Source organism: Girardinichthys multiradiatus, chromosome 17 (assembly GCF_021462225.1).
Source record: "Girardinichthys multiradiatus isolate DD_20200921_A chromosome 17, DD_fGirMul_XY1, whole genome shotgun sequence".
NCBI lineage: Eukaryota > Metazoa > Chordata > Actinopteri > Cyprinodontiformes > Goodeidae > Girardinichthys > Girardinichthys multiradiatus.
This window is the reverse complement of record NC_061809.1, coordinates 22,317,685-22,345,533: the sequence shown is the minus strand read 5'-3', so window position 1 is coordinate 22,345,533 and position 27,849 is coordinate 22,317,685. Positions and strand designations below refer to the sequence as shown.

General features: G+C 37.2%; 1 protein-coding gene and 1 long non-coding RNA gene across 3 annotated transcripts in view; one reads left to right on the top strand and one right to left on the bottom strand.

Moving 5' to 3' along the window:
* Nucleotides 1-277: 277 nt before the first annotated feature.
* nrip2 (nuclear receptor interacting protein 2) overlaps nucleotides 278-27,849 on the bottom strand; it is a 42,184-nt gene continuing 14,612 nt past the window's right edge. Inside the window, exons 2-6 of the mRNA XM_047389291.1 lie at nucleotides 13,470-13,784; nucleotides 9,945-10,027; nucleotides 6,847-6,953; nucleotides 5,808-5,860; nucleotides 278-3,126 (exon numbers count right to left, since the gene is read on the bottom strand). Coding sequence (XP_047245247.1) covers nucleotides 3,010-3,126; nucleotides 5,808-5,860; nucleotides 6,847-6,953; nucleotides 9,945-10,027; nucleotides 13,470-13,784 — 675 coding nt within the window. The 3' untranslated portion in view covers nucleotides 278-3,009. The remainder of the gene's footprint in view (nucleotides 3,127-5,807; nucleotides 5,861-6,846; nucleotides 6,954-9,944; nucleotides 10,028-13,469; nucleotides 13,785-27,849) is intronic.
* LOC124882760 overlaps nucleotides 3,014-27,849 on the top strand; it is a 50,422-nt gene continuing 25,586 nt past the window's right edge. The window contains exons 1-2 of one of the 2 annotated variants that reach the window (XR_007041986.1): nucleotides 3,041-3,145; nucleotides 7,779-7,931. This is a non-coding gene — a long non-coding RNA (uncharacterized LOC124882760). Of the gene's footprint in view, nucleotides 3,146-7,778; nucleotides 7,932-27,849 lie in introns of both variants that reach the window. The other variant, XR_007041987.1, reaches the window with a different exon arrangement.

Below are 27,849 nucleotides of genomic sequence, written 5' to 3'. Positions count from 1 at the left end.
AGGATGAGATCCTGTGTTCATCAAACTGGCTGATTGTTGTATCCCTCTGGTGCGGTGGGAACATCTGCTTTCTCTGTTCTTTATATAGAAGGATGGCAGTGAAGGGCAAATAGTTTGTCTATGGGAATCAACATAATGGGTCGCTCTGAGTCTTTCATCTGGAGCCTTCTTACAAATATTCTGCTTAGTCATATTTTATAGACAACAGGGAGTCTTTTTCACATAGGAAAATCGGCCTATATTATAATTAATTTTCACATATATTAAAGAAAACAGCTAGCCAGAATACAGATTTTATTAAGCAGAGAAAATACTATTCACAAGAGATAAAACACCAAAAATAAATTTCTTTAATACATTAATTTCTTTCACATAGCATAGGAAGGTCACTAGTACATTTAAAAGAAACAAAAATTGCCAATCTTCGTGTGGATGGATACTGTGCAGCACAGTCCAAAGCATGATTGGGCTCATGTATTTTCAAAACAGCGCATTAAAGCCTTTGATAAAACAGTTTTTGGTCCTCTGAACCATTAAAACATATAATTCAGGTTGCCAGGATGATGACTATTTGCTTACTTCCTATGGACAAATCAGTAAAAATGAAGTGACCTGCCAAAAATGTGAAATATTTATATCTCGAAAGACCATATCTGGAAAGATTAGCATGAAGAGGAGACCTTGGCATGGAGTTGAGACACAGCCAAGTAATTAATGTCTCCTAAAAGAGGCAGAAAATGAAGGCAGCTGGGGTGAACTTTTGGCAGCGTGTTCTGTTTGGAACCCAGTGGCGGAAAACTGGAATGATTCTGGTTTTTTCCCATGTGAAGCAGGAGCCGAAAAAAGGAACAAAACCTTGCTGTGAGTTGAAACGCAAACATGCACACAAAACATACTCACATCCTGCCCCTACAGACTTTCAACGTGACATATTCTGACTACAACACCACATGCAGACTTGTTTATATGAAGGCTGAACTTGACAAAGTCATGCAGATGGAATGTTTTAGCATTGTTGTTGCTTCCATTGTTTGATTGCTTTTTGGGGATTTTCTGGAAAATGTTGTTATAAAATCCATACCACTGTGATAGGTTGAAGAGTGTTTGTTAAAATCACAAAAAGCAATCTTACAATGATTATTTTTAAAAAGTTGTATAAAGTTAGAATTGTGGTATTTTTTAGATATCTATATGTGCAGAAATTAGTCATATTCTCTTGAGAAACTAGTCTGACCCATGCCTAATTCCAAGCGTTTTAAAATACATTTCAGCCATTTCATCATTTTTGTCAAACATGGTGTAAAAAGCATCTTACACAGTACCACTTTATAGATTAATTCTTGAAGGAGTTAATTTTTGGGATAAGTTTTTACTCTACTTTGTCAAAAACTTGTTTAGTGTCTCCAAATTACCAGATGTTGCCATTTTGTCAGTTGTTTAATCCAGTAATTTCCAACCAGAAGAGCAATTAAATAACACTTATTGCAGGTTTAGTAGTCTATAATGGTGTCTTCCATTTGTACTCACAAGACAGTCATTCGCAGATCGAAGTTGGAAAAATCAAAATGGGCAAAACCTCTTGGAGTAGGAATTTCATCTGGGAAACAATCCAATATCGTTGCTATAGGTATAAAGCATTGGGATTATTGCAGTAATACACTGTTTAATTCTGTACGTACAATTAGACATATTGATGAGTGTTATGATTTTCAAATTATTACATTTAATGAATAATATATTTAGTTTTCTAAATAAAAAGGCCAAAGATTGCTCTTCAAAAGGCATTAAAGTGACATCTAACCATGGTGTGAAAATCAACTGTAATATCCTTTGACATTGAAGAGCTTGAATGTCAAACCGGGACCTCAAGATCCAATATGGCTGCTACACGTATAAAGCGCAGTAATAGTTGCAGTGATTGGCTGTTTGTTTGTTTGTTTGTTTGTTTGTGTGCTTGTGCTTTTGTTTGTTTGTGCTTTTGTGTGTTTGTACATCATAAAACAAATTTGTTATAGTGTTCTTTTCAGTGTTTAAATGTCGAAGTATTATTTGCTTTTTTGCTAACAGTAGTTAGAAGTGGAACACAGCTGGTTGAGTCCTGACTTCCTCATGAGAAGTTTAACTGCTAAACAAAAGAAAGGATAAACTGGAAAACATTTCAACTGTTAAAATTGATAAAAAGTTATTATAGACACTGATGATAAAACAACAACAAACATAACTGATACGTTGTAGCTTAAATACCATTATAAACCACCGTTTTTATTTAATTATATACGATTGGGCATGCAGTTGAATATAAAACACAGCTTTAATGCCATAAATGTGTGGATATGTTGCGCTTCTGGCACTCCAGCTGATTGTACGTATAAATTTGCCTGCTCTAACTAAACTTAAATTATTAAAAATTGTTTTGAGTTGTTGTAAATAAAGTTATAAATATGAGCGGACCCAAAAGGCTAAAATGGTTGGAAAGCACTGGTTTAATCCATGTGTTTGTTGACTCCTATTTGCTCTATCAGTTTGAGTGACTATCGTTCCAAAAAATGCAACTTTTAAACAGCACACATCACTGTTTATAGACCTGAATGCGTTATACAGTATATTGAGTTTTAAAGGTAGTGCAGGCATTTTTTGTTGTTGTCACACCCTAACATATAAAACCACATTTTTACATCAACTTAATAGATAAAAAATCAATTTGCAATTGAGGTGTAAATCAAAATAATCCTTTAGTAGTCAAATCACAGCAGATTCTACATAAATTCACTTTTAATTATTATAAATGTTTTCTGTTTTAGTAAGCAGCAAAACAGAGGAATCAACATAATCTAAAAAAAAAAAATTAAATCTGCAGACAAATATAAGCAAACAAAGATGTAAACTTGAGAAAAACAGAGGTGAATGCTCATCCATGTTCTGGCAGTGAGGGACAACAACAAAGGGCTTCGTTTCACACAGCTGAAGCCTGTTAACGATGAAGACTTTGACAGCTGATGTGGAGCCGGCTCACAGGTTTTTGTTGGTGTCGTGTTGGCACTGGCCGTCGGTTACAGTGTTCAGGAAGGGAAGCTCCTCGTCGCAGCTTTGGAGCTTCAGAACCTGACTATTCAGATCCAAGCAGCACTGAGGGAGGATTCACATGGTGAGACATAATTAGTGTGCTAAATAATTTAAACAGACTGCCAACCTGACTTCAGGAGACTAATCCAAGGGTTGTTGGAAAGGTTCAGTTATAAATCATCCAAAAGGAACCCTCTCAACTAGTTTAGGACATTTATGTCGATTACTTTTGAATGATTTCTATATTTTTATAAGTGATTTATTTTCTCCTTTTCTACCCTCTGTTCCTCGAGTCATGGTAAAATAAAAGCATATCCTCTTTTTTTCAAGTATCACAGCCTAATATAAAATTGCCTTGACCATGTTCTTTAATTATTTAAATATAACCTCAAGTCTACAAAACGAACATCATAATCTACACTATAGTTTAATAAATATGAATCTAAAACGCAAAACCTGTGTGTTAAAAGCCAAAGTACACCCTTGCTGCTCTCAAAGGATTCAAGAGGAAAATTAACAGCCAGGTTTTTCAAATTAAAAACACTTGATTATTTAACAATAATCAGTGAGACCAGCTAGTTTGCTTGTATGTTAACACAATGCCAGGGTGGAAAAATATCAGTAATAACCTTAGAAGATCAACTATTCCTGAACGCCAGCCTGGCTAGCTGGATTAGACATGCACCACAAGGGATCACAATTTTGTGACCAATTTAATCATAAGCTTCATATTCCAATATTTTATACAATTCTGATTTTCCTTTTAGAACCATAAGAACAGTATTGTAAATATTTTTTCCAGCCTGTCCTGCTGTGAGTGGACATTAATCATTTACAGTTCGACCAGCGATATTATTGCACCATGTGGACTTGGACTGAGCAGTTGCTGTAAAACAGTGTTTGACAGTTATCTGATTAGAGTTCATATTTTCCCCTGGCTTTAGTATATTAGCAATTAGGATGTCAGCGTTACAACGTCTCTGTGTGTTTTATTGTAGAGAATGTAAACCTCGTGTAACTGCAAATCAAGCGGGTTCCTGTTGTTTTATGTCTGTTTTTTTTTCCTGGCCTAAATGAACTGCAGACACGTCACATGTCCTAGAAAATAAGGGTTCCTCTGATTGCATATTTTAAAACTCCACTGATGCTGTAAAATTGTAACCTTGAATGTTCTTCCCTCAGTAACAGCACTCACATCCATGATTGTTGTCAGCACAACCATGTAGCACTTAGGATGATGCATTCACTGACAGGGAAAAAGATCACATTTTCAAGTGTTTGATCTGCCAGTCAGGAATCTGAGTTGATAAACCTGATGAGATTATTTCTAGGTGAATCTAAAAAGATCTTCCCAGGAGTGAACATTCCAGGAAATTCAACCAAACTCCAAAAGAACCTGAGCTCTGACTCTACAGGCCACATTAAACATGTTAAATGTTAAAATTCCTGACAGGACAGTTAGAAAATGACAGGGTTGATGAAAGGGTTGCCAGGTGAATGACTACTTTTTAGAAAGGAAATGGCAGCAAGAGTCGAGCAATGCACACCACCTCCGTAAGATGTCAGTGAAAACATGTACCTGTTGTTTCCCATAACCCAACTCTGTTTTGTTAAACTTTTCATTCAGGTACTTTTTATGGGGCCCTAATGAATCTAGTAACATTATATTCTGAGATAATTTCTTCACTTAAATTTAGTTTATTTTTTACATGTTATTCTCCTCAGTTTTTTCCCTCAGTAAATTTAAGTAGGATCTAGACCTTCTTAGATCATAGTTTAGACTGGAACGTTAAAAACGATAAAAATCAAGGCAAGAAAATTACACACACTAACCATCAAATATGGTGGTGGAGGGATGATGATATGGGCTAAAAAAGAATGCAATGGCCCTGTCAAAGTCCAGACATCAACCTTACTGAAATACCTTAAGAGATTGTCAGAAAGCTGTGGGTTAAGAAATTGCTTGCAAGCATCGGTGACCTGAAGCAATATTGTAAAAAAGAGCAAGCTGATGAAAATCAGATCAAAACAATATCAAAGAGTTACTGCTGCTAAGGGAGCAACATGAGGTGCTCTTAGGGGTACGCCCACTTTTACCCATTGCACTGAAAGAGGTTGTACTTTCTTTTTGCCATGCCTGTGAGGGCATGATATAACTGCTGGCTTCGAAATGTAATTCCTTTCTAATATAAGTGACGACATGATCTATCAGAGGAGCTACACTTTTAAACAACATTTTAATTAGACTTCTTGTACTTCAGGCTACTAATTGTATTTAATTACATTTTGATGAAAATGGGCTTGAGGTTAAAATCATGTTCCATATTATGCACTGACTGAATTTGAATTCATATTCTTTTCAGATTGTGCCTTTCTAATTAAACTTTTAACAACACAAGACATGGCACATGCAAAACACACATGCACAGCCTTCAAACGTAGTCTTTTATTTGCTATTAAATGTTAAAATGTGCACAAAAGCAAAATCTCAGATAATGTCCTGAGTTTGCTCTTATCTGGGTTTGAGCTGCACAGCAAGGAGCTGATAACAGGATTTGCTGCTAGAATGACCTCACTTTGTTTTCCCTCTGTGCAAGACCCAAATTTCTTTCATTGTGTCTCCATGTTTTTAAAGCAATTTCAGCTTTTTTTCCATTTAGCTTTTTAGTTTTAAAATGGGTGACGATTTAGACACATTCCGACCACGATTCACAAAGAATCTGGAAAGCAAATGAGGACCTTACCTTCAGTTCCAACAGTGTCTGCAAACCCAAGCACAGTTCAAACACCTCATCCTCTAAAAGGGAAATGAAGGAGGAAAGATGAGGGCAGAGCAAATGCAGGGAAAATAAAATGTATTATAGAACTGCTTTACAAAAGCAATTTAACAACCTTATCTAAATATGCATAAATTAGACTGAAGTTCTACTAAAATATTCCTTCGTATGTTAATGAGCCGTTAAGCTTGTACTTGTGAAGCTGGGTGTTAGTGTTGTATTATAAAAATTTAATATTTCGGAGTGTGGAACAAAATATTTGGCCTGAATTAGCTGTTCTTCACTGATTCACATGAATGAAGTCCATATAGAGTGGCATAATTTTTCCTTTAGCTTCATTAAGACCACTTAGGATTTTTAAAAGCCTTGGCTTGAAGAAGCACTTCTTGATATGCAAACGTATTAACCCAAATCTTTGATCTGTGCTGAGAGATGAAAGATCATACATTTCCTTCAAGATATAGTGTCTTGCAAAAGTATTCACCCCCCTTGGCATTTTTCATTTGTTCTTGCCTTGCAACCAGAATTAAAAGGGATCATTTGAGAGTCGGCACCATTTTATTTACAGAACATGCCTACAACTTTGTTGATGTATATTTTTTTCATTGTGAAGCAAACACCAAATATGACAAATTAACAGGAAGCTACAGCGTGCATAACTGTCCACCCCCTTACAGTTCGTACTTTGTAGAGCCACCATTACATCTCTGGCAGTAATTAGGCCTAGCTGTGGCTAGTGAAACCAAAAATGCAGTTAATCACATCTAATTCATGACTTAACAAGAAGGGGAATTACTTTTTCACATAGAGACAGGTTAACTTGGATATATCCAAGCTATAGCTATAGCTTTTTCCCTTAATGTGCAAAATCATTTGGAAACTGCTGTATTAACTGAAGTTACCTAATTTTTTTATTTTTATTTTTTTTAAGAGAGCAGAAACAGAAGAAAGACATTCAAATTCTCAAAATGGTTCTAAGCTTCTTTATATCGCTTTATCTCCCTACCTTTCACATATGCTGAACACCGGACAGTCTGTCTGCCCAGCTGTAGCTGCAGACCCTTCACTGAGCTGGTAACGCCACATGGGGAACTGTCCTTACTGGGCACCAGTCTAAGAAAACACAGACACACAATCACCCTCAGTAACTTCAATAATAAGGATGTTGAACTGGCTGCTGTAGCTACCTTCCATTTCCAGTTTTCACTTTCAATCGACTCAAAATTTCAGCAGACATGGGATTATTTCAAAGGTTTAGCAAAGGTTTGTCTTTTTATCAGTCACTTTAGAAGCAGATTTGAAATTATTCTTATTATTATTAGTAGTAGTAGTGGTAGTATGAAACCTTTTATTTATACAGGTGGTTTCATTGAGACATGAGTTCTCATTTACAAGAGAGATCTGTTAGAACATATGTAAAAACTCATACAGAACAACAATATAATACTTGTGAAAATACACTGTCATAATGCTTAAAATACTGTAATAATGCTATAATTTAACATTTCAGAACAAGAGCAAGAACTCAAATTACTCAATAAGTAAAACAAAACACATTTTTGAAAGCTGCTAGCCATTTAGGTGACATGAAGAAAATGGAATAGTAGCTTCTTTGTTGTTAATAAATTTCTCTTGATATCAGGAGACATTGTAGTTTAGGGTCAGAAAAACTGAAAAATCTTACAAGAATGAAACATAAATCTCAAATGGTTTTCATTGCTTTTCAAAGAAAGGTAATTTAACAACTGCCTTTTCTAACACAAAAAGTATTTTGAGGCTCATCTCTTTAAAACAGAAATATAATTACCATATATGGACTACAGTGTGTCATGATAACCCTATCGGGTAACATTTGAATCGAATGGATGAAACTTAACGGAGTGAGCATTTCTACTTTCTACAAAGATCCTTTATACTTCAAAACATGTTTTGCCCTAGGATAGTGTAAAAACTGGAGAGGTGGCTTCAACTGAAGGAAAACCCTCAGCTGAAGGAGGACAAAACGGCATTCATGCCACAACAGATAACCCAAGCAGAGAGTCAGCAGCCAGACCATCAGTGCAAGAGTTTGCCCAGAATAAAGTTTCTTAGGTAAGAAAATATTTTTTACCTTGGTTTTTAGTTTTCATGCGACCACGGACATCTGCTGATGTGTGTGTATTGGTTTATAGCTCCAAATCAGTGAGTTTGCTCACCAAAGGTTCTTCCTGCATTGTTTTACTTACAATAATTAGCTAAAGCAGTGACTTGTCTTGTCTCAGTGACTGAGCCAAGTAACAGAACCTTTCCCATTATTTCAATTTTGTTTCCAATCAACACTTGCATAGTATCAGCTTTAAAAGAGAAAATTAACTTCCAGGAGGATCCTGTGTCCTCAGAATAACGAGTTCACAGTTCTATTATTATAGTGCAGTTAACCCCTTACAAGTAAAATCCAGACTGATTATGTTTTGAAATTCTCTCGGGGAGACTGTTGAGAGAAATTACTTTTTTGAGACAAAAAAAACTTGGATTGGTCTCCTAAGCAGTAAGTCGTTACCATGTATGGATGAAGCTGTTATCTGCAACCACAGAGCATGACTACTTACTTTGTTAATAGAAAATTGAATGATGACAAAAAATGCCTTTCGATTAGGAATATGTCAAACGGATGTGTGGCTGCTTACTGGTGACACAGCACAGATGGAGTGAGCAATTGTCCTGTCCTAAAAATCTGGCTTGAAAAAATGTGAGATCCATGACAGTAAATAGTTGAAGAGATTTATTTTCATTCACCTAAATAGTCACTTCATTTGAAACACATTTGGCACCAGGATAATGAAACAATTGGAATCTTGGCTTTAAGGGAAGGAATAACCCAAGGCCAATGAGGACACAACACAGGTCATGCCACAGCAGTGATGGATAATTCTAGCAGTAAGTCAGCAGCCAGACCACTGAGGCAATGTGGGTGTTGTTTGTTAGCATAAAGTTTCTCAGGCGTCATGGCTTTCACTGTACATTGTTAGTACAACAGCTCTCCAAATGTTGAGAATTCTTCAAATGTTTCTTGTGCAGCAACCTGTTTTTTCTCAGTATCTGAGCCACACAAATGATGCAAACAATGCATTGACTTCCTGTTTAACCACCACATGTCTAACATTAGCTGGGTTGCCATTGTGGTATGCATCGATGCCCACATTTGGTGTACCATGTGCAGCCAAAGTCATTTCATTCAGCAACTTTAGGCTGTATTCTTTGTTCACTTTCTTTCTTGTCAGTCAGTCAGTCATTTTCTACTGCTTATTCCATAGTAGGTCGCGGGGGAGCTGGTGCCTATCTCCAGCAGTCTATGGGCGAGAGGCAGGGTACACCCTGGACAGGTCGCCAGTCCATCGCAGGGCAACACACAAACAACCAAGCACACACTCATTCACCTAAGGGCAATTTAGAGTGACCAATTAACCTAACAGGCATGTCTTTGGACGATGGTATTAGCACAAAATAGAAAGGGATGAGCCAAGCTCTGACATTATTGAACAGCATAAACTCTGCACATATATGGAATGAATTCACACAATTTCTTAAAATACAAGAATTTATTAACAAAAATAAGTCAACTCAAAGTTAAACATATTTCAATCAACTCTTTACTATGCTAAAACAATCCAACTAAACTACCAAGCAGAATTAAAGAATAGGGAAGACTAATGGGCTATGTACAATATAAACAAGTTGATTAAAGATGATTGAAAATCATGACCAAAAGAGTGATGCAACATTACCATGCAATGTTTATGTTTGAGAACCAAGGATTATCTTGAAGAATCTGGAAGTGAAGTTAAGTTAGTCTTGGAACTAACTTAAGCAATAATCTTGTATGCTTTTTTATATATATTTCTTAATTTCACAAATGGACATTAATAAAACCATCATAATATAAAAACATTACTGAAAAAATGAACTCGTAAAAATATGATACAAGCTGTTTAAATACACCCCTTTTTATGGTTTAATGTCTCTTTTATTAGAACTTGATCTTTGTTAGCAGTTCGTTTGTCTAAAAAAAGCAAGTATTACTGTGTGTGTGTGTGTGTGTCCTGTGTTGAGCTGGTTGTTTCTTACCCCAGCCTCTGGCAGCAGGAGGTGGAGATGTGGTTGTGTAGGCTGCCAGTGTTGATGGATGCCTTGACTTCAGTTTCGCAGCACTGTTAGAAGAGAGAGAGGGCGGGATTTTGGTGTCATAGGGGGATTTTCCAATTTGCATTGATGCTACTGCACACAAGAAAACAGTTTGTCACAGCAGCACATGGCAGCAGCTTTAGGGAGTTTTACAAAATTAATCTCTTCCCTCTTTTGCACAAATCTGTCTGACTGCCATGTGCTTATGAAACTTCTAACTTTGAAAATAAAATTGAACCAGCTGTCAAGAAACAAAGTAAACCTTATTAGTGGAGAATTTCCATCCAAGGGTTGAATGTTGCTGTGGCTTGGTTTGCATTTATTTTGTATAGAGCAAGTCAAGTTAAAATATAACTAATCTATAGTCTTCTATGTATGTGTAAAGATGTTTTTGAATGTTTAGACTGAATATTAATACACATTTTGCTGACAGGAGATGCTGATTCCTCCGTTTGCTGAATGCACTTTGAATTTTCCGGTTTATGCACCATAAACCATTAAATATTAAGCAAGTGAGTAATTTGTGCAAATTTAACAAATTGCAAACTGCTGCACAGTGAAGTGGAAAAACAAATGACACGATTTGTTTGCGCCATGGCACAATTCTTTATCCAAACCTTAGGTAATGTTTTTGAATAAGAATAACATCAGATTCCATTTGCACAACTCATTGCCTTGCATCTATTACAACCATTTATCTCATACAAAACGACTAAATTACTGTAAAATGTGGTAATAATGGATAATTAGCAGTCAATCCTGCATTCTCCATTAGCTATATAGCTATTTAATGAGTTTCAGCTTTAATGTAATCTTGATTTAATCTCACAGCTTTTATCAGAATCCACTCTGAAAAATTAATGTGTATTGACTGAAGCATGTTAGGAAAAAGCACTAGTTTTCCCCAGTGAAAATTGTGAAATCAACAGAAATTTCTGTTCACTTTTCACAGACATAGTCACAGATGACTGTATCAAATAAAATATAGTCATTATAAAAATTATGGGACATAAAAAATAAACTTATACATAAATGCTAATTGAAGCATAACAGAAGTAAAAGAAAATGCAAGATGTGATTATAGTTATAAAAACATACCAATAGATTTAAAAACAAAAGATAAAAGACAAAACAAAAGCTAAGTAGTCACTTATTTACTGAGGTATTTGCCTCGGCTTTAAGAATCCAATGATTCAACCAAATGCAGCTGTGGAGTACGTTTTGTTTGGCTTTGTTGGTGCAAAGTATAACCACAGAGACATTGTGAGATCCTTTGTCTGTCCAATTATAAAAAATACTCCAATTTAACCTTCAACTCTAATAATTCTTTTCGAAATTTTTTAACCTACATGTTCCTCACTTCATGATGCTGAATCTAATTATGATTAATGGATGTAGCCTTTTTCTTGGGTATTTTTATGTAACACTAAAGAAAAATGCATTTATTGGTCACACATATGCCATTTCGTTAATACTGATTTTTCTCAAGGTAAGGTGTAACGGTAGCAGTTCAAGCAGGCAGCTTGGGCTATTTTCACTGACATTTATTTTGTTCTTTTCTTCAGTTTCCTCTGCTGCCTGTAAGGAATTGCATGTCATAAAGATATGTTTCTATAGTGCAGCAGCCTGGAATGGGTTATGTTAAGTGCTGCCTCTGAGGTCCTCTGCAAACCTTTAAGTCGGTGCCAGTAAAGAAACATCAATGCAAGAGTTTGGGATCTATTCTGAGCATATGGTTGCTCTGCAGGTGTGTGTGATAAGCAGTGTGGTGACACCAACCCCGAACTGTGCATAATTTAGATATTTTTCAGGATAAACTAGAAATGGGGCTAAGCTGTATTAGCTATTTTATCGTTTATAAAGTCTCATATAAACTACAATTCAAGCATCAGTTTAACATTCACTACTTCCATATCCACTTCACCGACCGCTATCCACCACCCCTCTGGAAAGAAGCACAGTGAGTTTCTATTTATATTGTGATTCTCCTCACTCGGTACAAACGGAGACGGCTGAGCAAGCCTGTTTTGTTCTTGAAGGCTTATCAGCAGATACACAAACTTGCTCTTTCTTCTGAGTCTTGGTCCCACTAAAATCCCAGACGTTTAAAAATAGCAGCTGAATGAGTAACAGAGAAACACTTAGCTGTTAATGAGTTGATGATAAAAACCCAGCAACTCAGAGTAACGGAGAATGCTGAATGTGCTGAAAAAGTGAACGAATCATTTTAAATATTCACAGATTGGAAGTATTCACAGCGATGCATTATTTAAACGCCACAGGGAACAAGAGCTGTTTGATCTTAGTATTGATTTCTTTCAAGGATAAAAACAGGAAAATATGAGCTCCTTTTGCCCCTGGTTAAGGTTTAAATGCGAGCCACTTTTGGACTAAAATCTCAAAAAGTGTCAATTTGGTTTAAACTATTAAAATGTCATACTTTGATTCATTTCAATACAGAGGCTAAAACTGTTTATATAACAGATGCTGCCTGATTTCTGTTCTATTCAATATAAGACAATTATGTTCTTATATATTTCCCACACTTTCAGTTTAATTATAAATACACCCTACTTATACTCTGGACCTATACTGGAGTAGATCTCTGTAGAAAAGAACAGATGGAAGAAAGAAACTATGAAACCTCAGATTGCGCCTAACTTTTTCCTGGTCATCATATATGTAAATACCAGAATTAAAAAGCAAACATCTTCAAGTTTTGTAGAAGTAGGTTTCAGATTTTGTTAAACTATCTCATGCTATTAGCACGATGCTTTTTCACTGCAAATTCAGGGCTCTTTTTGCCTTCTGGCAAAAATCTTAGAAACATCTGTAAATGAGCAGCTTTTGAGAGAATTGTGCAATATTCAAATGTAGATGCAGAGAAACCAGAGGATAGAAAATAATCTATTCTAAGTTAGCTGGCAGACACCTGATTACAAACAATGCATCATGACACAAGGAAAATGCCAACAGAAAAAATACATCATTTACCAACATTTAAAAACGAATTTTTAAAACAGCCAAATAAGTCTATGCAATAATACCAGATACCATCCAGCCAGATTAAAGCTTAGATTTGGTTGCAGATTAAGGGAACAAATTGGTGCAGCTGAAACCTCAATGACTGATCACGTTTTTTCATATTTTACGCTGAAACCCACAGAAATTGTTTATTTTATACCACAACCTATTTATGTTTGAAATACCCTGCAGTAAATGTATTATTGTTCTCCATTGTGGACCAGCTTGTACTTTTAATCACTGTGACTCACTTATCTGTGATTCTGATCTGATCTGAAAGCTGCTGGGTTCTGCAGAGCTTTTCATATGTTCTCAAGTGAAAATGAGCTCTAAGTTATGAGTCACAGGAGCACAATGGAGTCCGTCTCCTTTTGTTTGCAGTTTGCTTGCAGTTACATGTGGGTGAATGTATGCAGGCAGACTGTGTTTTATTGTGCGTGGTACCTTGCATTGGATAATTAAAGCTGTGAGGCAGGTCGAGCTGTCCGTGCTCTCTGACTTCTCGGCTGAATGTCTGGCTCCAGCATCGCTGTTATCATCCTCCTCGTCTGATCGGAGGCTTCTCTCGCTCTCCTCCAGAGACTCCCTCTCCTCGGTTGAGTCATCTGCTGTGCTCTCACTCCTCTCCTCAGCATCCGCAGGTCCATCCTTGGTGTCAGCCAATGGTGAACGAACCCTAGTGCTAGGGTCCCTTGCTTCCCCTCGGAGCCGCGTGATGTTTCCCTCCAGCAGGCGCCGCTGGACGATGCTGTGGGGTTGCTAAAAGGAAAAACAAAATGGATTTTAGATAGAAATATAGAGATGATGAGAGTTTAACTACAGAAACACAGTAACTGCATACCATCCTGAACACACAATGCCCATGATGAAACATGGTGGTGGAAGCATCATGCTGTGGGAATGCTTTTCTTCAATAGGGGCTGTGAAGATTGATAGGGCTCAATAGATCCTAGAAGACATGTTAGAGGCTCCAAAAGACTTGAGACTAATGAGGAGCTACACCTTCCAGCAGGACAGAAACCCCAAGCACAGAACCAGAGCTACACTGGACTGGTTTAAATGAAAGCATGTTCTTGTATTAGAATGACCCGGTCAAAGTCTAGACCTAGATCTAGTTGTGAATCTTGAGCTAGTTTTCAAAGAAAAAGAGACATACCCTATAGGTGTAGCTATGGTATAAGGTAGTACTACAAAGTATTGGGGGGTAAAGAAATGTAACAACCATGTACCATTGCCTTTTCACTTCAAAATTATGTGGTGGTCTGAAACATAAAATCACAATAAAATACTCTTAGGTTTATGGTTTCAATAAGACAAGTTTGACAACTTTAAGGTTTATTATTAACTTTGCAAAACAGTGTAAGTGTTGCATATCAGTGCAAAGATGCAGTCAATATGTCAAGCTGTAGGATGCTAAACTCCTGCACCAACAAACTCATTCCTGTAGTATTTATTTATTAATTTATTTTGCCTTTTGTGGCGTTTTTTGTGAAATTGTTTCATTAGAAGTTCATATTGAGATATTACCACATAGAGAATGACTGGAGTTAGATTGTCTTTCTGTGGGCTGTAGCAGGTTTTATTATAATCCAAGTGATTACATTAGAACACAAGTCAAATATGTTTTCTCAAATTAATCTCCAGAGTAATTTAACTGGTCCAGAGCTGAGACCAACTAAATTAGATTTCTGTTCGCCTGAGTCTTCGAAACGTCCGCTCTACACTTCTGTGCTGGAAGGAGGGTCCATGTGACATGTTTTTACAAAGTACAGTTATGTTAAAACCGAATGTACTGCCTCTTTAAAAATCAGGGTTTTACATTACAGGATATAAGAAACCAGAGCGGTCTTTACCAGGTTGCAAAATCATGAAAATCTAAACTGAAGTGTAGAAAAACCCACAATAGACTTCAGTCATGATTTATTTTTTTTAAATGGCCAGCTTTAAAAATGTATCTTACTAGTGCTTCTGACAATGTTGCCGAAGAATTCAAAATAAACATATAGTTTTTTAAAATACTAAATTCATCCTGTGATAAAAGGGCTCAAAGAACCACTTTCAGCTGAATCAACTGCCAGCAGTTTTCTGACTTTATCACTTTCTCACATTGTTATGGAGGAACGCAGGTCCACTCTTTCCTACGTTTCAGTTCCTTTTACACCATTAAGGTTTCACTGTAGCATTTCAATCAAGTTGATATCTGGACTTTGACTAAACCATTTAAAAGCCTTCATTCTTTTTCAGTCATTCTGTTACAGATTTCCTGCGGTGTTTGGGATCACTGTCCTGATCACAACCAAGCTTGGCCCAAACTTCAGCTTTTGGACAGATGGCTTCACATGTGACTCAAGTTGATGGTCAATTCAATGACTGCAAGGTGCCTCAGTCTTGTGGCTTTTGCTCTGCTGTTTGGTTTGATTTTTCAGCTTAAATCTGCATATACAAGCTTGTTTCTGTCAACAGGAGCTAAAGGATATTCGAGAGGGGATTTATTTAGACAAGCTTTGAACTTAAAAGGTTTTAAGGTGTTATGACATTTGCGATCAAAGCACTTTTTATCACTTGTTGTACGCTCTTAGTCTACCACTGTCTGAAGTAACATTTGCTTTCATACCACAGATTCAGTGTTTTTGTGTTGACCCAAAATTAATGCCAGGCTTCCACAGATTGAAACGAACATGTCGCCAATGGCTCCCTGTTCTCTCTGTATCATATTAACTGAAAATTGTATCTAAGCAGTCTGTTGCTCCCTAGTCTCATTGCTCTTTGAGCAGTGCAGACCTGCAATATGTAACAGAGTCGCTGCAATAGTAAAGCTGAAAGCTTTTGTTCTTTTCTTCAAGGGTTCCCTGAGCATTATATTGTTTTTTTACTCAAACTGTTTACAATGTAGAGTCAAGAAGGTACCATTTGCAGAGATCTAAACTGATATTATCTCTTAATTTGATAAGAACATCTTTTTAAAGTAAGTTAGAAGGTAGTTTTAAAGTAACACCGGCAGTAAATGAGTCATTGCTGTAGGACCTTTGATATGTACTCAGTAAGACCAATACTAAAAATGTACAAACACACTTGCCTAAATTATTATCTCGTGGAAACCCTGCAAAGAATACCTTTTGAACCAATAGTTCCAGCTGCTACTTTTCTAACTTCCTGTTGCAGCTAGCTCTGCTACAGTGATAATCCTAGGCTGTATATAAACAGGCTTGAGGCATCTCTCCTTTGAAACTGTTGAGTTGCTTCCACCAAAACGATTCAATTTTAATTATTTAAAAATAAGCTATTGGAGCTTCAGCCAACCCCTGCCTCCATTTCCTGCTACAGCTTAGCTACAGATGTACATTCCCCGATTAAGAATAACCAGCTACTACTCTTAGAAGATTTATTTAGCTGCGTTATAATCACAATATTTCGTTGTTCAAATCTTAAGCTACAAAGCTTAAGATTTGTAGCTTTTTTTATAAAACCTTCCTCAAATAAAAATAAGATTGTTTTAATTAATAGCACAATGTTTTTGGGTTTTTTCAGGTGAAGTGGCGGGAAAAACAAATACGGCCTCACTTGTAATTTGCATTTCTAGAACAAATACATGCACAGTCGTAATTATGCAAATAGGTCTGCAGATGTTGTGCTGGAGCGACTGGCTGGATTATTAAACTCATTTGAAGAAGGTACATTGACAGAGATGTGGGACAAAAGATGTCATCTGTCATTCAGTTTGTCTGTCTGTCTGTCCATCCGTCCAGTTGTAGAAATGTGTGTGAAATAATGTGGAGTTTTAGAACTGTTCTATAAATCAGTTTGAAAAGAAAATAAATGCCTGCACAAGTCTAGTTCTGCAACCAAGTCTGGAGAGGAAAAAACACTTGTAGGCCTTTGCCAGGACAGGAAATGCACAATAAAATGAATTAATAATTCATGGACACAAACATGAGTATACATGGATTGTTTTGAGCAATCAACTGAAGGATTCTCTGGATTACAGCAATATTTATCAATCAGTTGTTTAAAATAGACTGTATCTGTGCCGTCTGTTGTCCAACCTATTTTGTCCTCTTGCATCTTTCACCTCTTTTTATTGCATTAACAAGCTTGCAGCTATTCCACCTTTAGAGAAAGTGTTCGGTTCGTCCTCGCCATGTTCCCAGAGATAAAAACGGCTGTCCAAGCATTGTTGTTTTTGTTGCTGCTGCTCTCTTTTAGGCTGTTCATCTCATGGGAGCTCCCTCATCTATTAGAATAGGGTGTTTTTGAGAATCAGCACTAATGCGTTCGGATGGGCTTTTGGTTAATATTCTGCATGATTAGGCAATCAGTTGAGCATTTATTATTGTCCAGCTTTTAACCATATTAAGTCCCGGGTTATGTATGTATTTCATGTAAATTGTCAATACTGAACCTTTTTGTTTTCCTCCCTTTTTCTTTAACCTCGGTTGTCATTATTTTAGTCTTGTTGCACTGATTAACAAGCATGGTTTTATGATCTGGTCTCTTATAGAATTATTCCTGAAAGGAATTAGACCAGAAGAACTTTATGGAAATGAAAATATGGATGCTGATTAAATAAGGAAAAATGGGATCAGGGCCTAGGAGACAAGGTTGTGTAACCCTAACATGGAGATGATACTGTCATCTCGTGCCTGCCTCGGTCTCTGTGGCTTCACTCTCTCTTTGTGGCGGAGATTCATGCACTTTCTTGGCATCTATAAACCAGAAAATGTGGTAAGTAAAACTAGGTTTCTGCATTTGATTGTTGATTTTCAGAGTTGTGTGTCAGGCTTGCTAGAAAACACTCCAGCAGTTAATAACCACCTGGGTCACCGAGTTCGATTTAGCCTTTTGTCTGATCTCCAGCTGGGCCTGAGCAGATGTTGATGATGGCCTCATTTTGTCTTTACACCTCTCCTCTTTTCCTATGTGATTACTGCACCCGCTTGACTCCTTTTTACCATTTTTTCATTGATTCTCAACTTGTTCTATTTATATTTTTCTCCTCTACTCTTGTTTATACAATCCTTTACCTTTTTGAACTGCTCTAACCTATTTTATCTTTCATTTCCTTCATTATATAATTCTCTTAATTCTCGTTTCCTTAAAGAGCAATACTAGGTAATATTTAATTTTCAGGCTGAAGCATGCAGTTGAAACCAGATCTGGACACACTGTATAATAAGACACACATTTTAGCTCTTTTAGCTCTGTTATAATTGCCAAAGTAATTTCTTTTTGCTAAATGTAAGTCTAATGAGAATGTTTTAGATATTTGTAGGTCACATTTCTTTAGTATTTGAGATTTTCGGTTCAAACTCTTTAAATCAGATGAAATGTCTTGTGTATCCTTCCACAGGCTTTTTGTATATACTGCATATGCAGTGTTTGCATCATAATATGGAGAAAATGCAGAAGAGATGAGAGCTAAAAATGTGCAATCTAATGAAAGAAGCTCTTCTGAGTGTTTCCACTGTTGCCCTTTTCTTCCAATCCACCAGGTTCCTCTTCATTAATTTGCATTTCAGCTAAACTCTTTTCCCACCTCTGCCCTCTGGAGTAAGCCCACGAGTCTGTATTACACTTGTTTACAGGTTTTATTAGGAGAAACATTGTGTGCCTGATTTATTAATAAAATGTACAGCAATGTCTGCAACACCTTGTCACCTTTTGTTCAAAATCCTGCATTTCAGGTCCTCTCTTCTATAAGGATCAGCACCTAGAAAGCCCAGCCTCCTCTAAGTAGCCAAATTTGTAGCCAAAGATTTTGAGGCTGCTGATGCTTCCTTCAGATGTTTGAAATTAGCAAGAAGGCAGCCATTAAAAAAATCTCTCTCAAACATGCACTGCTTACATTAATATAAAAGCATCTGAACATAACATCCTCAGTTCTTATGATGAGCCACTAATATAAACACGCAGATCTTAGCACAACATGTTAATCCCTCATTTTACTACCCCATCAGCATGGCTTCAGCAGGCATTTTGGTTTGGCCTTTAGGCTGTTTTTGCACAGTCAAAAACACATAGTAATACAGAATATGTGATAGATACTGAAAACATGTTTTAAAGTATGTTTCAGTCAAATTTACAAGATAAAGCAAATTGTAAGTTATTGAACTCTGGCTGAAGCTTCTGTTCTTTTGATATATTTATTATTATGTTTCTTTTATGACATTACAGCTTTATTCTGGGCATGAAATTAATTTTTATCACAATGTATAGTCCCCATCAGAAAATTACATATATTCACTCATCTGCATCATTGTTATTATTTAAATCTTTTGTTTGAGCAGTTCTTTTACTAGAGTGGATTGATAATACAACGTACAACTGCAATTAATAATCTCCACCAGGTCAAATATGTTCATACATCTCTACTTCGGCAGAATTTGTGACCACTCTTCTTTGCAGAATTGGCCACTTGAAATTGATTTTTCCTCGTATAGAGCTGATTTTTCAGGCATAGCCCAAACATTTTTAGTAGTTTTGAGGTCGAGGTTATTGTAGAAGCCTAAGTTTAACCTGATTTTTGTCTTTTTCCAAAACAACTTTTGATGAGTGTCTACAATTATTGGCAAGTTTCAACCACCCAACTTTTAATTTCAGGTGAAATTAAAGAATTTGAAGAATAATAATTATCCCACCTACTTTTTGCTATCTACCCGAATTGGCGGCAGTGTAAAACCCCCATAGTATAATGCCGCCGCAATTGTGTTTAACAGCTTTCTATGGTTTGAAAGCTTCCCTTTGACTCCTCCAAACATGCTTCTCTTTATTGTGGCAAATAGCTCAATGTTTGTCTTGTCTGTTGAAAAAATTACATCTCTGGAAAAGACATTTGGCTTTTCCATGTGGGCAGCTGCACATTTCGGTTGAGGTAGAAGGTGGCCATTTTGGAGCGGGGCAAGTGACATCTGGTTTTCGTAGGTTTCATTCCACAGAAACAGCTCTTGTTAGAGTTTCTAGCAATATCTTGTTGCGTAGTGATGCAGGAGAGTGTTCTGTTGTGCTGATGTTGGACCTTACTTCTGCCTTCGATACTGTTGACCATCAAATCTTGCTCGATAGGCTGAGACATTGGGTGGGTGTATCTGATTCTGCTTTAGAGTGGTTCATTTCATATCTATCTGAACGATGCTTCTGTGTGGTTGCCTCTAGGTACAGGTCCTCTCCAGCCTCCTTTTCTTGTGGTGTCCCCCAAGGTTCTGTCCTAGGGCCCTTGTTGTTTTTATTGTATTTGCTTCTTTTACAGCATATCCTGAGCACTTTTGAGGGCATTTCTTATCACTGTTATGCCGACGACATTCAGCTGTATATTTCCTTTAAGCCTGAACATGTTTTTAAGTTACAGTTGCTGATTGTATGTTTTGAATCTATCAAAAGTTGGATGGCTGATAACTTTCTCCAACTTAATGATGAAAAAACTGAAGTCCTTGTTTGTGCCCCTGATAGATTTATACCCAGGATAATGGAAGCTCTTGGTCCTCTTGGCAAATTTGCTAAATCTTCCATCAGGAACCTTGGTGTAACCTTTGACTCTGCTTTCTCCTTAGATACCCACATCAAATCTCTGGTTCACTCTTGTTTTTATCATTTACGGAACCTTGCTAAGTTAAGTCCCATTGTGTCACGTTCTGAACTTGAGATTGCTATCCATGCATTTATTTCCTCACGTTTGGATTACTGTAATGCTTTATTTACCTGTCTTAGCAAAAACTCCCTGGAACGTCTCCAGGTTGTGCAGAATGCTGCTGCTAGACTTCTAACAAAATCTTCTAAGTATTCCCACTCCATACCGTTACTCATCCAGCTGCACTGGCTCCCCATTAATTTCAGAGCTCAGTTTAAGATTCTGGTCCTGACTTATAGAGGTCTTCATGGTCAAGCCCCAACTTATATCAGTGAACTCTTATATCCGTACAATCCCTCCAGGTCTCTGAGGTCATGCGATAAAGTCCTACTGGCTGTACATCACACAAGGCTGAAAACTAAGGGTGATAGAGCTTTTGCAACAGTAGCTCCCCAACTCTGGAACTCTATTCCCTTGTGTATAAGGACTGCGGATTCGGTGGTGTCTTTTAAAAAACAGCTAAAAACTCATCTTTTTAGGCTTGCGTTTGGTTAGTTTATTTTTGATTTTATCTTTTATTTTACATATATAAATATATTATTCAAATTGTAATTTGTTTTAGTGTTGTGAAGCACTTTGTGATCTGTGTCTTGAGAGGTGCTATATAAATAAAATTTTACGTACTTACTTACATCCTAACCAACTTCCTGTCATCTGAGGGAAACTGTTCCACCCAGATTGGTGCAATTTAAATCCAGTTGAGTCTTCCAACATAAATTATCTGGTTTAGGAATTGAGAAGCAGACCAACACTGAGCTTCAGGAATGGCACTTTTTGCAAATACCTACAGAAATGTCAGTGAAATAAATCTAACTGGTTTTAATAAGCTCAAATATTTTTCTAAATTTATGCCAGAAGATTAATGGCTTGTTTAGTTGCAATTTGCTAAGACACATTTAACCAAAAACTAGCATGGGGTGTATGTAATATATTTGTAAAAGCGAAAGAAGACATCTTTAACACACAATCTTCATTTTGATACTACACACAGCTAAGAGATGAAAAGGTTTAGCAGCAACAAAGGTTCAAACACAATAATTTAAATGAAAACCACTTGAGAGATCCACTAAAGTGGTTTTATCAGCCTCCACGGAAGCAAACTCCTAATATCTATTAGTGTTTCCATGTGTTTTCCTATTGTTAGCCCTGACTGCTCTGGGGTCAGCTATTGAGCAAATTAGTTTAGCAGCAGCAGTGCTTTTCCAGGGAGACGTTAATATATTAGAGTTTCTGCCACATTATCGGACGCAGGATTGATTTTTGCTGTTTGGTTTGATTTCAGAGTTGAAAAGCGAAACAGAGTAGAGATGTACAGTTAGACATGTCTGGAGAAACCTGCTCAAACACAAACAATTAGGAAGAGACTAAAGGAAAACTATAGTGGAGTCAACTCTGACCCAATAAACTAGAACAGTGGTGACCAAACAAATTAGACGTACTCGCAGGCCAGAAAACGTCAATTTTGTTGTGATTTTGTTTTATTATTTATTTGTAACTGCTCAACAATAAACTGACATAGTCAGATAGATTTTTTGGGTCAGTTGTTTTCCATTTTGTTGGTCTACAAAAACAAACTGAGTATGTTTAGCAAAAAAAATGGTATTTGGGTCACTCTTTCTTCAAAAACATTTTTATATTTAGGCAACTTTAATAAATGGAGGCGCCCAAGTCTGCTATTGAGTAATAGTCACTAAAAGCTTCTGGTGTCCTGAAATAAAAAAATAAAAAAAAGAATTTATTAAGAAAAGTTTCCATGTTAAGAACATTTTGATTTGTGAGTAAAAATATTTCTACATCAACTGCATGTGCTGGCAGGCCACATTTGTACATTTCTTGAACTGCAGTCGGAGGCTCAGAAAATCATTCCAAGGGCCACAAGTGGCCCCTGGGCCACATTTTGGACACACCAGAAGTGCAATGGCTATGTTTCCCACTAAATGTGTTTTAGGATACTCACGTGGGATCATCTGACGTCCTGTTTAGAGATCTATTAGCACCTCAAGTAAAGATTTGTAAAAATCCTTAAAAATATAAATGTATCGTTTATTGCAGAGGCAAAACAGCCTTTAACTTAAGTATGTTTGTTCAGGTTCCCCAAATACTGTCATCAGATTGTCTAGGAACTTTTAAGCAGCAATACATGACATCCTGTGTTCCTGGGGTATTAATGGACCACAGAGCACAATTTCTCTTAGCCATTCCTCAAAATGGGAAAGACAGAGGAATATGCCATTCAAGTAACTCAGATGTTTGTGGATCTTCTACCTAAATGTCTCCATATCAAAGCTTAAAATAGGTGGAACTGTGAAATAAAGCCAGACCATGCACAGGATGGTAGGGGAGGTAGAAAAGACTATCTCCAAAGTTCACTTTTAAATAGTGGCATCCTGAGCTCCCCCGGTTTCCATAACAAGCATTAGATTTCATCTAAATGCCAAGCAGGTGCTTGGGAGCAATTCCAAGAAAAAAGAAATTTCCTTTCCACCACAGGCTGATCTCTACTGGGACTCTAACTGGAACTGTGGGATGCCTCTCGGTCCATATTAGCAAAAACGGCATTATGAACTCTTTGAAATACCAGAAGATTATGAATAAAAAGCTGGTAGCCTTTCCCAAAAAGCTAAAAATTGTCATTTGGAGTTGTAGCAGAATTACGATTTAACACTATACAGGTCCTTCTCAAAATATTAGCATATTGTGATAAAGTTCATTATTTTCTATAATGTCATGATGAAAATTTAACATTCATATATTTTAGATTCATTGCACACTAACTGAAATATTTCAGGTCTTTTATTGTCTTAATACGGATGATTTTGGCATACAGCTCATGAAAACCAGAAATTCCTATCTCACAAAATTAGCATATTTCATCTGACCAATAAAAGAAAAGTGTTTTTAATACAAAAAACGTCAACCTTCAAATAATCATGTACAGTTATGCACTCAATACTTGGTCGGGAATCCTTTTGCAGAAATGACTGCTTCAATGCAGCGTGGCATGGAGGCAATCAGCCTGTGGCACTGCTGAGGTCTTATGGAGGCCCAGGATGCTTCGATAGCGGCCTTTAGCTCATCCAGAGTGTTGGGTCTTGAGTCTCTCAACGTTCTCTTCACAATCTCCCACAGATTCTCTATTGGGTTCAGGTCAGGAGAGTTGGCAGGCCAATTGAGCACAGTGATACCATGGTCAGTAAACCATTTACCAGTGGTTTTGGCACTGTGAGCAGGTACCAGGTCGTGCTGAAAAATGAAATCTTCATCTCCATAAAGCTTTTCAGCAGATGGAAGCATGAAGTGCTCCAAAATCTCCTGATAGCTAGCTGCATTGACCCTGCCCTTGATAAAACACAGTGGACCAACACCAGCAGCTGACACGGCACCCCGGACCATCACTGACTGTGGGTACTTGACACTGGACTTCTGGCATTTTGGCATTTCCTTCTCCCCAGTCTTCCTCCAGACTCTGGCACCTTGATTTCCGAATGACATGCAGAATTTGCTTTCATCCGAAAAAAGTACTTTGGACCACTGAGCAACAGTCCAGTGCTGCTTCTCTGTAGCCCGGGTCTGGGGAATGCAGCACCTGTAGCCCATTTCCTGCACACGCCTGTGCACGGTGGCTCTGGATGTTTCTACTCCAGACTCAGTCCACTGCTTCCACAGGTCCTCCAAGGTCTGGAATCGGCCCTTCTCCACAATCTTCCTCAGGGTCCGGTCACCTCTTCTCGTTGTGCAGCATTTTCTGCCACACTTTTTCCTTCCCACAGACTTCCCACTGAGGTGCCTTGATACAGCACTCTGGGAACAGCCTATTCGTTCAGAAATGTCTTTCTGTGTCTTACCCTCTTGCTTGAGGGTGTCAATAGTGGCCTTCTGGACAGCAGTCAGGTCGGCAGTCTTACCCATGATTGGGATTTTGAGTGATGAACCAGGCTGGGAGTTTTAAAGGCCTCAGGAATCTTTTGCAGGTGTTTAGAGTTAACTCGTTGATTCAGATGATTAGGTTCATAGCTCGTTTAGAGACCCTTTTAATGATATGCTAATTTTGTGAGATAGGAATTTTGGGTTTTCATGAGCTGTATGCCAAAATCATCCGTATTAAGACAATAAAAGACCTGAAATATTTCAGTTAGTGTGCAATGAATCTAAAATATATGAATGTTAAATTTTCATCATGACATTATGGAAAATAATGAACTTTATCACAATATGCTAATATTTTGAGAAGGACCTGTATTATCAATTTAGTGGCCATTATAGTTCCCAGACCTAAATCCTCTCGAAAATTAAAAATGATTCAAACATGGCCCAAAATACAGTCGATAGGAACTAAAACCTTACATCTGTCACTTTTTCCCTTTGAGTCAATCCAATTTCATCTCCTCATCTGTAATACAGGTGCACACAAGTGTGACATCTAAAGCCGTGACGCATCTTCAAGCTTTACTGCAGATGGAGAAACCTGAAAGCAGCTGAAGGAAATTATTGCAATTTTCAGCATATTATTCAGCCACAGTTTGCATTACTGCTCAACCTACGTCAGACCAGGATGTTTCTCTGCCGTTTTTAATCTTATTTTTATATATGTTCAGTACATGGTAACGTTGAAGAACGAGGATCATGAACCTGACCTAGTCTACTCTTTAAATGGCTGACGTTCACTTTGGTTTTTTCCTCTGAGATAATTTAATGTCTACTGATGGCAGCTGTAAGATAATTTCCATAAAAACAGAAACAGATATCACAGTAATTTGCTGTTTATTTTGCTAGTTTTCACACATTTGAAAGCTTCATATTGAACTATCTTCAATTTTTGTGTAAATAACTGAAACTAACCATAAACAAGTGTTATGGAAAATTTTAGTGACTTGCTTTCTTTTCTACTAGATACTAGGTATACTGATAAAAGTATTCAAATCCTTCTGTGTTATTCTCTTCTGCCTCCAGGGTTAGGACAGATGGATCTGTTTAGTCTTACAGAGATGGTTTTTAGACCTTCTCCTATTCACTTGTATGAGATAACATGTGTGCCACACTGTGTAAGGTTCCATTTCCATTGTCAACATGTCTAGGACAACAGGTTTCACCTCGTCTCTCTGGGTCTCATGAGTTACCTTGAAAACTGTTGTAGCTTATAAGGAGAACCTTTGCTTTGTCTAGTCAGAACGATTTGGCAGCACTACTGAGCGCATCTCCAATGCTGTAAAAAATCCTTCTCTCTTGCAAGATTATAATAAAGCTGATTCTGAGTGACAATCATCAGTCTCTGTCTTGGTAAAAACAAATTTTTCCACAACACCAGCCAGAGGACAAGCCTTTAATCTGTTGAAACTTTCAACTTCAGCCATTAGTTCACACTAAAATCATTATTATTGACATAGCTAATTTACCTTTCTTTTTAAATTGTGCACTTTTACTTTGCCATCTGAGTAGGACTGACAGTGACAGACTCAGAACAAGTCACTCTGTGCATTTTCTGCAATCTTTGGAGACTCTCTTCACAAACTGTCAAGTGTGACAAATTCCCTCCCCAGTGACGCATCTCGAGATTTTAGCACATTTTCTCACCTCTCTCTGCTATCAGACTGAGAGCATGTAAAGCAGCATCAATGATACATCCTGATGTGTTTTGCAGAGGAATGTGATGCAATCAGCAGACAGCGGTTTGCTATGAAGAGTAAATCTGACTATACTGTGCAGAGATATTCTAAACATTAATTTTTCCTGATTGCAGATTGTCTTTCTTAAGCTTTCATTGGTTTTCGATATATATCATTTATTCATGCTGCAAAGGTACCATCTAAACACTTTTGTCTTTTTGCTAATGTAGTCTACCAGTTTTTGATGCTAGACAGAAATTTGATCACCAGCAGCTAATACTTCCATTTTTGTAGATCTGTGACATTTTAGTGTGAGTATATATATGTCTTATGGTGCATTTTTACACTTAACCAGATTTATTTCTGCAGAGCTCTTTGCAGAAAAGCCAAAGGTAAAATTCTTGTAAAAAAAAGAAATGTCTTAATGTGCTCATCTTGATAACTGGGCTGCAGGCCTGAGGAGGTGGAAGCACTGTTGCCTTGCAGCAAAAATCTCATGGGTTTGAATCCTGACCTGGGGTCTTCCTGCATTGATTTCTCTTCGTGCATGTCTTGGTTCTATCTGGGTACTCCTACCAAGCCTACTCCTCTCATCAAATTTCACACATTCAGAAACCAAACATGAAACTGAAATGTGTTGGGTATGCAACTGTCATTAGGCTAATTTCAAACAACAATGAAACACCTTCTATCTGGCAGCATTGTCACACCAATAAGCAGTTTTTTGGAGAAAACAAAATTATAGTGTTTTTAGGAACAAGGAAACCATCAAAACAGAGGCTGGGGAGTTACGATCATAGAGGACCTCTCCTGACTGGCTACACCAGAGCAATCATGGACAAAGAGCAACAGCTTTTTTAAATTCAAAATAAAAAGCATTTTGACCAACTGCATCATCACCTTCTACTCCAGCTACACCAATGACTTTGGGGGGAAAAAAGCCCTCAAACAAGTTAAATAACCTTTTGAATACCTACACAGAATTTGTTGTCCAACAATAAATCAGTCACCCGATGCATAACATGTTGAAGTTCCCCAATATCTATAATCATTATTCTTTACTAATTCTAATACAAATATTTCATTAAACTTAATTTTTTTTTTATATTTCATATTTTATTACTATTTATGCTGTTTTATTGTTGTGTAGGTTTATTTTACTGTCCTGTACCTTGGAGAATTAACAAACTTGTGCTCTAACTTCTTTTTTATCATAATGTTTGATCAGTATATTTTACTGTTCTTAGCAGATACAAGGACTGGACTAGAAAGGTGACAAATCAGACAAAGTCCAAAGGAAAATGTTCGGACACCTTCAGAAACCCATACATTCGCACCACGTATTCAGTTTGACTAGAAATGTGCTCATGATTCAGTCTGAAAACGGTCAACTGTGTTCCTTTTTGTTTTCTGTTCATACATGTCCTGCTGCTGATTTGGCTTGTGTGTGTCCTGTGGTGACCTCTGAGTTCCAACCAGTTCAAACCAGTCTCCCCAGCAGGTCAGAAAGACTGTTAATGTTCAACACCAGAGATCCTCCTCCTCCTCTAAATCACTGTCTATTTGGATCTGTGTCTTTCCTCTGCATGTCTCCCTCTGA